General features: G+C 45.1%; 1 protein-coding gene across 1 annotated transcript; it reads right to left on the bottom strand.

Annotated features, from left to right (window-relative positions):
• Window positions 1–1375: 1375 nt before the first annotated feature.
• rcor1 (REST corepressor 1) lies at window positions 1376–7820 on the bottom strand. Its single transcript, XM_005461938.4, has 13 exons — window positions 7082–7820; window positions 6943–7002; window positions 6240–6320; window positions 6096–6148; window positions 5278–5439; window positions 5045–5163; window positions 3761–3839; window positions 3618–3668; window positions 3373–3519; window positions 3037–3114; window positions 2509–2566; window positions 2058–2305; window positions 1376–1803 (listed from the first exon to the last, which is right to left on the bottom strand). Exons 1-13 carry the CDS (start codon window positions 7242–7244, stop codon window positions 1759–1761), a joined length of 1344 nt encoding a protein of 447 aa, XP_005461995.1. The 5' UTR covers window positions 7245–7820; the 3' UTR covers window positions 1376–1758.
• Between the last annotated feature and the right edge of the window lie 2614 nt (window positions 7821–10434).

The raw sequence follows: 10434 nt of genomic DNA, 5'->3' as shown, positions 1-10434 counted from the left end.
TGAGGATGAGGATGGGAGCAGGGCTGAAGCAGATGAGTGCTGCTATCGTGGTGTTTCAAACCGGGCGAAGAAGCTGTTTATTTATTAACTATAATAAGAATAATTGACGATTTTTACTCAAAAACAAGGTAAAAGTTAATGTGAATGAGGTCTTATTGGCCTATAGGGTGAAGTATCCACTTTATATTCTTTTAATAACAAACAAAGCAGACAGCGTACACTTTGACACCAGAGGACAAGAAGTGTGATCATGTGTTGCCATTAAAAAAATTCAAATGATTGAAAAACAGCATCCTCACTAAATTTGGAAATGTACTACTCTGTGATTCAATGTTTCATTTTATTTTCACTCAAAAACAGGAGAGACTACGGAAACTAGGTCTATTGGCCCTAAATTCCATTGAAGAGAAAATTTTGTGGTCATGTGTTGGACTGAAGACTAAAGTTGTAACACAGAACAGATAATTTATACTGTTATACTTTAAATAACGGTCAAATCACATAGGGTCATTTTTCACCCCAGAGGACAAAAGGAGTGTGGCAATTAGGAGGACATTGCGAGTTATAACGTGTCATCTAAGATGAGCCTTGTCCTGCTGTCCGATGGTCATTTTCCTCATCTGGTTGTCATAAATCAGTTCTTCTGCTTTGGTGTTGAAGCTCTTTGGTCCTTCTGCAGTTTGACAGAAACTATGATTCTGGCTCAGAAGATGGAAAAACCTTTTCTGGTCTGATGAGTCTCAGTTTCTGCTGCAACATTCAGAGAGATGGTACAGTCAGAGTTTGAAAGCATGGATCCATCCCGCCTCAGACGGTTTTCTTCAAAAATGGTGAATTCATTAACTGAGGTTTGGTGTCAGACACAAGGCCTGGGGACCAGAACTAGCCCGCCACAGAGTTTTGCTGCAGTGTTTATTTTAATTTCCATGTGAGCTTTAAGAGCAGCAGGCTGAAACAAGAAAAGGAAAATGATTCAAGTGTAGCTTCTGATTTATTTTACAGATAAATATTTCTTTAAAGACGAGTTTGTTTCTGCTCCACTTAGCTGCAGATCAGACCAGCTCAGGCACGCACACCGATTTAAATCCTGAGATCATTTTAGAAAACTCATAATGCTGCAGATTAATGAAAATTAACTCTGAGTCCTGAGATGTTTTATGATCTGGTGGAACAATAATAATGAAAAAAACCTCAGCGTTTCCACCATCTGAGGAGACTGCTGTGACTTAATATGGTGACTCCTTTCTATTTGGCTCATTTTCCATCAGTAGGCACAGCTGGTCAGTCTGTCTCTGTAGCACACAAACGCAGGGGGCGCCACTTCTCTTAAATTACCTGAGGACTCAGTTTGGTCTCAAAAAAGAAAGCATACAAATTACTTTACTAATCAACTTTGGTTTTATTGTCTTTCTTCTAAAAAGCCCTAAAATAATAGAAAAAAAAAAAAGATGCCATCAGGTTAGGACACACCCCCAATCCCCAACACACCAAACAGGAAGTAATAAAAGCAAAAACAACCCGAAAAAGTAGAAAATAAGCAACAAAAGCTCCGCCCATTTTGACTGACAGGTCTGATTGGTCCAGAGCAAGCGGTAAATGACAGGTTAATAAAACAAACCCCACACGTGATCTAAAAACAGAGAAAACCAAAGAGAAACGTATCATACAATAAAACAAATTACATTATAAAGCCTGTGGGGCGGGGCCTGAAACTGGAGGGGCGGAGCCCTGAAGCTAAAGAGGAAGGGCTAGAAGGTCTCAGGAGGCCAAAGGCTTGTTGGCATTCAGCGGAGAGGACGAATCCTGTAGGAGAAGAAAAACACGGTGAGACTGTCACACCTGAGCAGGTGAGCGGAGGTGTGGCCAGGTGTAAGTAATTTCAGTCATGCAGTTTCATTAGTGCTGTGAAATAAACTACTACTCCCTTAATGCCTCTAAACTCATCCCATCCACTGAGCCCAAAATCAGTCACATGAGTAGCATGAGCTGACAAACGGAGGTCACATGACCGAGACAGGTATGTGTGCCGCCAAGCATGCTGGGATTTGTGTCCTCACCTCCTTGGTCTGCTTGGCGGTGACCTCATCCTCCTCGGTGGGACACACCTCCATCTTCTCCTCCATCCTGTCGTCCTCGCTCGCTCCTGCCCCCACCTCCATGCCGTGCTCCGCCTCCCACTCCTGCAGCACCTCGTCCAGGTTAAACCTGCGTCTGTAGTTTACAAGGAAGTTCTTCACCTGCACCACCGACTTGTTACCGATCACATCTGAGATGGCTTGGAAGTCCCGCCCATACTTCCTGATGGCTGTGTAGGATTGGACAGGAGGGAGACAGTCATCGACCAATCACTGACTGAGAAGTCTGACAGCAGCCTCAAGTTCATATGTCTGCACCTCGATAGGTCATCTAGTTATGATTTTACATGTCTGATCAATAAACCCTGATGCTGATAAACAGATGCTTTAAAAAGATGAGAACATCTGTCAGGCGACTTGTTTCAGGTGTTACCTTGGACAGCGAGCAGCTGCTCCTCTGTGGTCCAACGGTTATTGAACTTCTGGTTCACCTGAAACATAAAGAAACTAACGTCAGCACCCAGGAATACCAGCAACTGGAAGAACCGACATGCCTCTCCTTTTTCTGCGAGCGTGCTCAGAGCATGAAGCAGAGAGCCCACATTACCACAGAAAGTTAATAAGCACCACGGTGCTGTAATCTCTGAGCCAGCTTACCGAGAAAGGCGGGCTGCATTACTTTGTTGCTGTCAGTGCTGGGCTTAAAAAAATCCATTTTAGTTTAAATAAAGCAATTTGAATCGATCATCGAAATCACTGAGAGAAAAATCAGTGAGGATACACAGCCCTCGCTGCTGCGTTGCTATATCGCTTTGCTATGTTGCTGTACTGCATTTGTGTATTTTTATACTGCGTTTGTGTGTGCTACTGTACTGCGTTTGTGTGGTACTGTACTGCGTTTGTGTGGTACTGTACTGCGTTGCTGTATCGCACTGCCATGTTGCTGTGTTACCGTGGTTACCTCGGGCAGCCTGAACTCGTCCACCCCTGAGCTGAGCTTCTCCTTCAGCACGCTGTTGGTCTGTTTGATGGTCTGAATCTGAAACCGAGACTGAGGCTCAGAAACAGGAACGTGATGAAGGTGAGTGCAGGTATCCACACTGTGCAGGTGATCAGGCGTGAAAGCTGTTTTTACCTGTTGCAGCTCGTACAGGTGACCTTTTGTTTAGATTAGGTTTGTTTGTATCAGTGATAAACCCCGTTACCTGACCAGCCCTCTGACTATTTTCAGTCTTTCTGTAGATTTCTGGCGATGGTTGCACCTCCCCGTTCCAGTGTTTCCATGACAATGACTCACCTGTCTCTTGATGGAGACGAGCTGCGAGTCGAGCTGTCTGATGAGTCCCTGAGGCGATGAGGACGACAGAGAAACGACGTCCTGATGGTTCAGAAACATTCCTCTGGGGGGGCGCTTCTTCATCCGCTGGGACGCCTTCCCACCTGTCTGCAGGTGAACAGAGAGAGAGGCAGCCGCCGTCACCTGTCTGACAGACAGGTACGAACACACAGGCTATGGTCTGAGGGTTGCTATGGTGTTCTTACCTTCAGACCAGAAACTGGTTTCACCTCTGACCTCTCTGAACCTGAGCTCACCTGAAAAAGAGTCACACGGGTAAACAACAGCAACAAACAAACAAACAAACAAACAAACAAACAAACAGACAAGTAAACACTGAACTTTGTACCTCCTTCTTGTCTTCTTTATTTACGTCCAACTCAGAGTCACTCGGAGGATTTCCAGTACTGTCCTCGACTTCATCGTCACTGAAACAGACATTTATATTTACACTCATCGGCCAATCAGGTAGCACCCACCAAGGTTATTATCATTAACGAAAACTAACGAAATAACAAAAACTAGAAGTGAAAAAACATTTTCGTTAACGGAAATAAAAATAAAAACAAAAAAAGGAAAACTAACTAAAACTGTAATGAGTGTTCACAAAACTAACTAAAATTAACTGAATTTATAGCAAAAATGCGTTTAGTTTTCGTTGATGTGTGCGTGTCATACAATAGTCAAGGGTGAAAATGAAGTTTAGTTTCCAGGTTTTTTTCTTGCTGTGTCTCATTATGCCAGCAGGTGGCAGCACGTTAGTCGAGTCGTCTGTGTTGCTGCTCCGTCCACGCGCAGAATCATGTCAGGAAAAGTCTGGAGAAAGCGCCAGCTTCCAATTTGGGATTACTTTGAATATGACTGTGTTTTGGATAAAGCAAGTGTCTTGTAGTGGAACGAGACAAATTATGAGGGACATTTCTAAAGGGAAAAAAATCCCACAAACCTTAAAGTGCACTTGAAAAGCTCACACAAGAAGGCTAACCTAGCTTACCTGGAGAAGGTAAGGGAGCACACTCAACCCTCATCCCCAGAAACAGAAGCTAACCCCAGGCAAGGCAGCGTGATGCATCCCGAGACAACAGGACTGGGATATCTACATAACTGTGTGAGTCAATTGCCTTAACACCCGGTGCTGCAAGAGTTAATAGTCTCATTGCGGCCAAGATATACATTTTATAGTTGCCTGGTATCAATGGTTGTTCATCTGCCTTTATTTATTTATTTATTTATTTAAAGAACCCATAGGTGGGAATGTGAGTTGTCTGTCTCTGCGTGTTAGCCCTGCGACAGACAGGCGACCTGTGCAGGGTGCAGGGTATGGTAGCTGGAATAGCAACATACCCAAGGATAAGCAGAAGAGCATGACTGATATGATGAAACTGGGATTTTGTTACACTTAATTATTGCAAACACAACTAAAACTATAACTGAAACTAATCAAAACTAAACTGAAAGTAAGGATTTTCAAAAAAATAAAAACTAAACTAAACTAGCAAACAATTGGTAAAAACTAATTAAAACTAATATAAAATTGAAAATCTGAAGTCAAAACGAAATAAAAATAAAAACTAATGAAAATTGCAAAACTATTAAAACCCTGGCACCCACACCTGCGCAGGTATCTGCTCACCTGTCGTCTCGCTCTCGTTTGTGTTTCCGAGTCTGGCGGTCCATCAGGCTGGTTTTACTGCGACTCTTCTTCCAAGAGTAATAAAACCGAACCAGGCTGGGCATGGACTTATCAGGTAACTACAGTCAGACACAACAAGGAGCTACTGGTCAAACTAGGAGCACTGGTCAAAGGGGGGAAAATTACTGGGAGCACTGGTGACAGAGACAGACTAGGACTGGGAGCACTGGTACCATCTGTTGGATGCGGTGGAAGCTCTTCCCATGGAAGCTGAAGGCCTGCTCGAACAACACGCGGTCCTCCACCGTCCACTCATCGGGGAACGGAGTGAAGTTTGGCAGGTCGGCTAGAGACTTCTCGATGTTGTGTTTGTGCCAGAAGAGCATGCCCAGCGCCTGAGACAGGTGAGACAGGTAAAATGTGGACATTCTAAATACTGAAGGATATTTGGCGTCATGATCTGTACGGTCCCTGCAAATGCTGAGCACTTCCTGTGTGTTCAGGCCCTCTAACAGCTGAACATGTGATGGTAGCGTGAAGGCAGCGATTTTAAAAACACAGGGAGAAGAACTTCAGATCCACCTGTCTGATATTCCTGAGAGAACCTGAATTTTATTTTACCGTCCAGAAAGTGAAGCAAAGTTCTGCAGAGCATTTTGAATAAACAAAGAAAAAAACGGATCCGACTGAGTGTGACATCTGTTTGTGCACATGCTCAGATAGTCACATGTTCGCTGCTAAAGCAGGTGCCCTGTTAAAGATGTAATTTATACATTTTTTTTCTCCAAGCCCCTCCTCCTGCTGCAACTGCTGGTCAGAGGTCCATGACAACATCACCAGCTGCAGTCCAACGTGGAGAAGGAGCAGGAACCCGACAGGAGAGAGAAAGGGGCAGCACCACATGATTAGCAGCGACTCAACCTCCAAAATAACACTGTGTTCACAAGTACACCTGTTACTGACTGAGGATGGCAGCGTGAACCAACGTCTAAATATGGCGGCACATAAAGAGAAAGTAAAATAAAAAAGTGACCAAGGTGTGAACAATTACCTGCTCCATGTTGTAGCCGTGCTTCTCTTTGGCGATGGCGATGTACTCGTCCACTGCAACAGAAACCCCCCCCCACACACAAAACGCCATCAGACTCTGATGCATCAGCGCACCATGTTCTCAGGTGAATCAGCCGTTTCTTACACTGAGTTTGGTTCAGGCAGCTGTTGGGGATCCAAACCAACATCCCCAGGTTCTCCCTGAGATGAGCCGCCCGGGCTACATCTGGAATCACACACACATACGTTAATGAGATAAACGATGAGAAAGGTTCTCACGTCAGAGACTTTATTGTTCAATAACTCAATGAGGGATTCATGCTGTAACGGTTCTGGTAGAATGCTGGAGCTTATCAGAAATTGATCAATAAACTAATTTTGAAAATGGAGCAGCTCTTTCTGAGCCACCAGCCACACCTGTGCAGGCAGAGCTGCTCACCTGTACGACTTTTCAGGTGGTTGTGTGAAGAAGGGGTTAGACTCAGCATCACCTTGAGGATCAACATGAAGTTTAACTCAGAGCTGTTACTCTGACCAGTTTTCAAGATTCTGGTCAGATTCTGCAGCGATTATTAATGACTTTTATCTGATTATTGATTATTTTCGGTGTGTGAAGTTTGTGACTAAAGTTCAATGTTCTGACTGTGAGGAGGAGACTCGAGCTGCTTCTGCTAAGGAAACAAAAGTTCCTGAAACACAAACACACACGAACCCAGAACCAGAGTCGGACACACACGTGGAGCTGGAACCGGCACGCGGGGACCGGAACCAGCGCCGCGAACTTTACAGCTGGTATTGTTCAAGGCTACTACTTCACTTCGAGGCTCCCGAGCCAGCAGCAATCTTACCCGGGTCAAAGTCTGGAACCACGGCCTGGTACTGCGGTCCGACCCGCATCCCTCCTCCACCTGCGCGCACACACACACGGTACTCAGTACAGTACTCAGATTAGTCTCAGCAGCAGCGGCGATGATCGAGGCTACCCACCATGCTCGTCGTCGCTGCTCGAGCCTGAACTTCCTTCTTCCCAGCAGCTGTTGGTACTGGTTCCATTACCGGACAGACTCTTCCCGCCGACGGGCCCTCCTCCCGGGGCTCGGCCTCTCCTCTTGCCCGAAGCCTCCGGGTTCCTCTCCAGCATCGCGGGCATACTAGCAGCTAGCTCAGGCTAACTGTTAGCCTGTTCGCTCAGCCGCTCCACTAACCAAACCGAGCCGCCTGTCGGCCCGGAGAAGAGCGAGAGTCCGGGCCGGGCAGCCGGGGCAAGGTTCGGGTTGAAACAGGAATTGTGCTGTGGAAGGTTCCGAGGAAAGAATCAATCCGCTGCAGCTAGGAGAGGCTAACGGCTAACAGCTCACCGAAGAGTCCGAAAAGTTCCGGAACAAAGAGCACAAACCAGAAGAAACCGGATTAGACCGGAACCGTACAGGGATCCAGACGCGGAGCCGGACCCAGAGCCGAACCCGCTCCGATCAGCTGATACAAAACCAACGAGAGCGATCAGAGAGGCGCGTGCAGGCGGCTCGACGTGTGTGTGTGTGTGTGTGAGAGAGAGAGAGAGCTGCCATCACAGGACATCCGGAACAGCCCTGATCACTGATCAATACTCTGCACAGCTGACCCATAACCGATAGATCACCGAGCAGTACTTCGGCAGTATTGATCAGTGATCAGTTTTTAATGAATGCGGCCGATTTCCCCAAATACCCTGCAACCAGTCAGATAAATTAAACATTCACAGCAAATCACAGATTAATCAATAATATTGATCCGTGGAATAATTAAACTCGTTACCACGGAGATTCAATCCACTTGATCTTTCGGATCATCAGTTTAATCCCTTCACTGCTTTAATCCAATTGATTTTTTTTTTTATCCGTAACAGTTCAGTTTCTTATTCAGCATCACGGGAATCGGTCTAAAGTTTATCTCCGTGGGAAAATCACTTCTTTCTCGGTTCATCGTTACACAAAAACAAACTCATTCATTCATTTTAAACTCAAATTCATGATGTTGATTCAAGAAATGTCGACAAGCCTTCAGAGAGGTTAATGAAACAACGATGAGACCTTCAGTCAGAGCTGCTCGATGGTCTGATATCACCTTCCTGTGCTGTTTATTATTATGATTATGGCGAGAAACCAAGCAGGCTTTTAGCACACCAACCGAAATCTCAGTCTCGATTAATTTGTCAAAGTAAGGATTTCTCAGGCAATCTCGTTTTTAAACCAGTAGCTATTAAAATATTTGTAGAAATGTTTACTCTTCTCTTTATCAGTCTGAATCATTGTCAGAATGACTTTCCTTTAAAATCTTCATATTCCTTGATAGGCTTGATGCACCTCTCAGTCTAGAGCACATTTTCCTTTCAATTAAATCCATGCAAAGTCATGAGGCTCCAGGCCCTGATGGGTTTCCTATTGAGTTTTTTTTTTGCTTTTTTTAAACATTTAAAAATAACTGCCCATCTCCTCTCTGGAACATGGTTCACTGCCTCCTACATTAACCCCTCTCCAAGATTAGGCTTCAAACTTTCCTTTTTGCTAAAGCATATAGTTAGGGCTGGACCAGGTGACCCTGAATCCTCCCTTAATTATGCTGCAATAGGTGTAGGCTGCTGGGGGATTCCCATGATGCACTCGGTGTTTCTTCTTCACTCACTATGTGTTAATAGACCTCTCTGCATCGAATCATATCTGTTATTAATCTCTGTCTCTCTTCCACAGCATGTCTTTATCCTGTCTTCCTTCTCTCACCCCAACCGGTCGCAGCAGATGGCCCCGCCCCTCCCTGAGCCTGGTTCTGCCGGAGGTTTCTTCCTGTTAAAAGGTTGTTTTTCATTGTCTGTGAAGGTTCTCAGTCATCCAGGTCATCGTAGTCATCGTAGTCTCCCCGCTGTCACCAAAGTGCTTGCTCATAGGGGGTCATATGACTGTTGGGGTTTCTCAGTATTATTGTACACTGTAAAATCTAATATTGTGCTTAATTAACAAATATTAAGTAGACTGAAGTAAGTTACCAGTACTATTCATTCAAAAAGCTGTTCAACTCAGTTTATTTGATTTGTCTTAAATTAAAAAAAACTTAGTAAGCTGGAAATTTTTCATGGTTAAATGTAACTAAGTACATTTACTCTATACTGTACTTAAGTAAAGTGGTAGAAATGGTAAATGGCCTGTATTTGTATAGCGCTTTACTTAATCCCTATGGACCCCAAAGTGCTTTCAGTCATCCACCCATTCACACACACATTCACACACTGGTGATGGCAAGCTACATTGTAGCCACAGCTGCCCTGGGGCGCACTGACAGAGGCGAGGCTGCCGGACACTGGCGCCACCGGGCCCTCTGACCACCACCAGTAGGCAACGGGTGAAGTGTTTTGCCCAAGGACACAACGACCGAGACTGTCGGGGCCGGGGCTCTAACCGGCAACCTTCCGATTACAAGACGATCTGCCAACTCTTGAGCAGTTCTTGAGCCAACTCTTGAGCCACGATCGCCCCGAAGCTTACAACTCACAGGTCGCCTGCTTTACTTGAGCTTTTGGATTCTACTTTATGCCTCTCTGTGTTGTTGTTTCACTGTATTTTATATTTTATTTCATCACCTGACAGAGCCTGAGTCATGCATGAGGTTGAGAGATACCTCAGTTGATAGCTGAGTTTTCAACTAATCACAACCTGGTGGTGAGTTGGACAAACCTGGCAGGCTGCAAGATGCCATGTTAGTCGTGTCGTGGTGGTAATCACCATCAAGCTGAAGAGGGGTCCTTACAGGCTTGATCAGCCATCAGGTGGTGGCCTCCAGCTCTCACAGCAGTTCACAGCTGAGTGTGCAGCAACGTGAATGAGAATCACCACCTCCAAATCTGTGGTCCTCAGCCAGAAAAGGGTGCAGTGTCCACTCTGCCCCACGTGGATGACTTTAAGTATCTCAGGGTCTTAAGGGAAGTTGGGACAATGTTAAAGACTTTCTTCTGCACTTACATTTGGATCACCAAAATCCATGACAGTCATTCAGGCAGTAACGCCCGCACTGGAAACAAGCCATCCTTTAAATATTACAACATACCAACAAATGTGTTGTTTGATCTAGAGACTGCACTTGTGGCTGAACAATGAATACCTTTGATATTGATTATATGAGTAATGTAACTACAACTGAAAGTCATGGAAAGCCTAAACTTAGTTTAGAATAATTAAATCTGAGACTGTGTTTCTGTCATGGCCTCCGTGTATCCTTGGCTGACCTAGTTTCAGGCCACACGGTGGTTGTGTCCAAATTCAGGGGAAGGATGCTTCAAATGCCGTATTTGTAGACAATGATGTCAACGCGAC

This window comes from Oreochromis niloticus, linkage group LG19 (genome assembly GCF_001858045.2).
Source record: "Oreochromis niloticus isolate F11D_XX linkage group LG19, O_niloticus_UMD_NMBU, whole genome shotgun sequence".
In the NCBI taxonomy this organism is placed as follows: Eukaryota; Metazoa; Chordata; class Actinopteri; order Cichliformes; family Cichlidae; genus Oreochromis; species Oreochromis niloticus.
This window is presented reverse-complemented; position numbering and strand designations above follow the sequence as displayed.

What these genes read in the sequence shown, in the direction of transcription:
- rcor1 (XM_005461938.4), bottom strand. Translation starts at nt 7,244, where the DNA reads ATGCCCGCGATGCTGGAGAGGAACCCGGAGGCTTCGGGCAAGAGGAGA. An exon ending in ACGGCTACAACATGGAGCAG is followed by an intron (nt 5,440 to 6,095) that starts GTAATTGTTCAC and finishes CACCTGTCTCAG; the next exon opens with GCGCTGGGCATGCTCTTCTG. An exon ending in AACCAGTTTCTGGTCTGAAG is followed by an intron (nt 3,520 to 3,617) that starts GTAAGAACACCA and finishes GTTCACCTGCAG; the next exon opens with ACAGGTGGGAAGGCGTCCCA.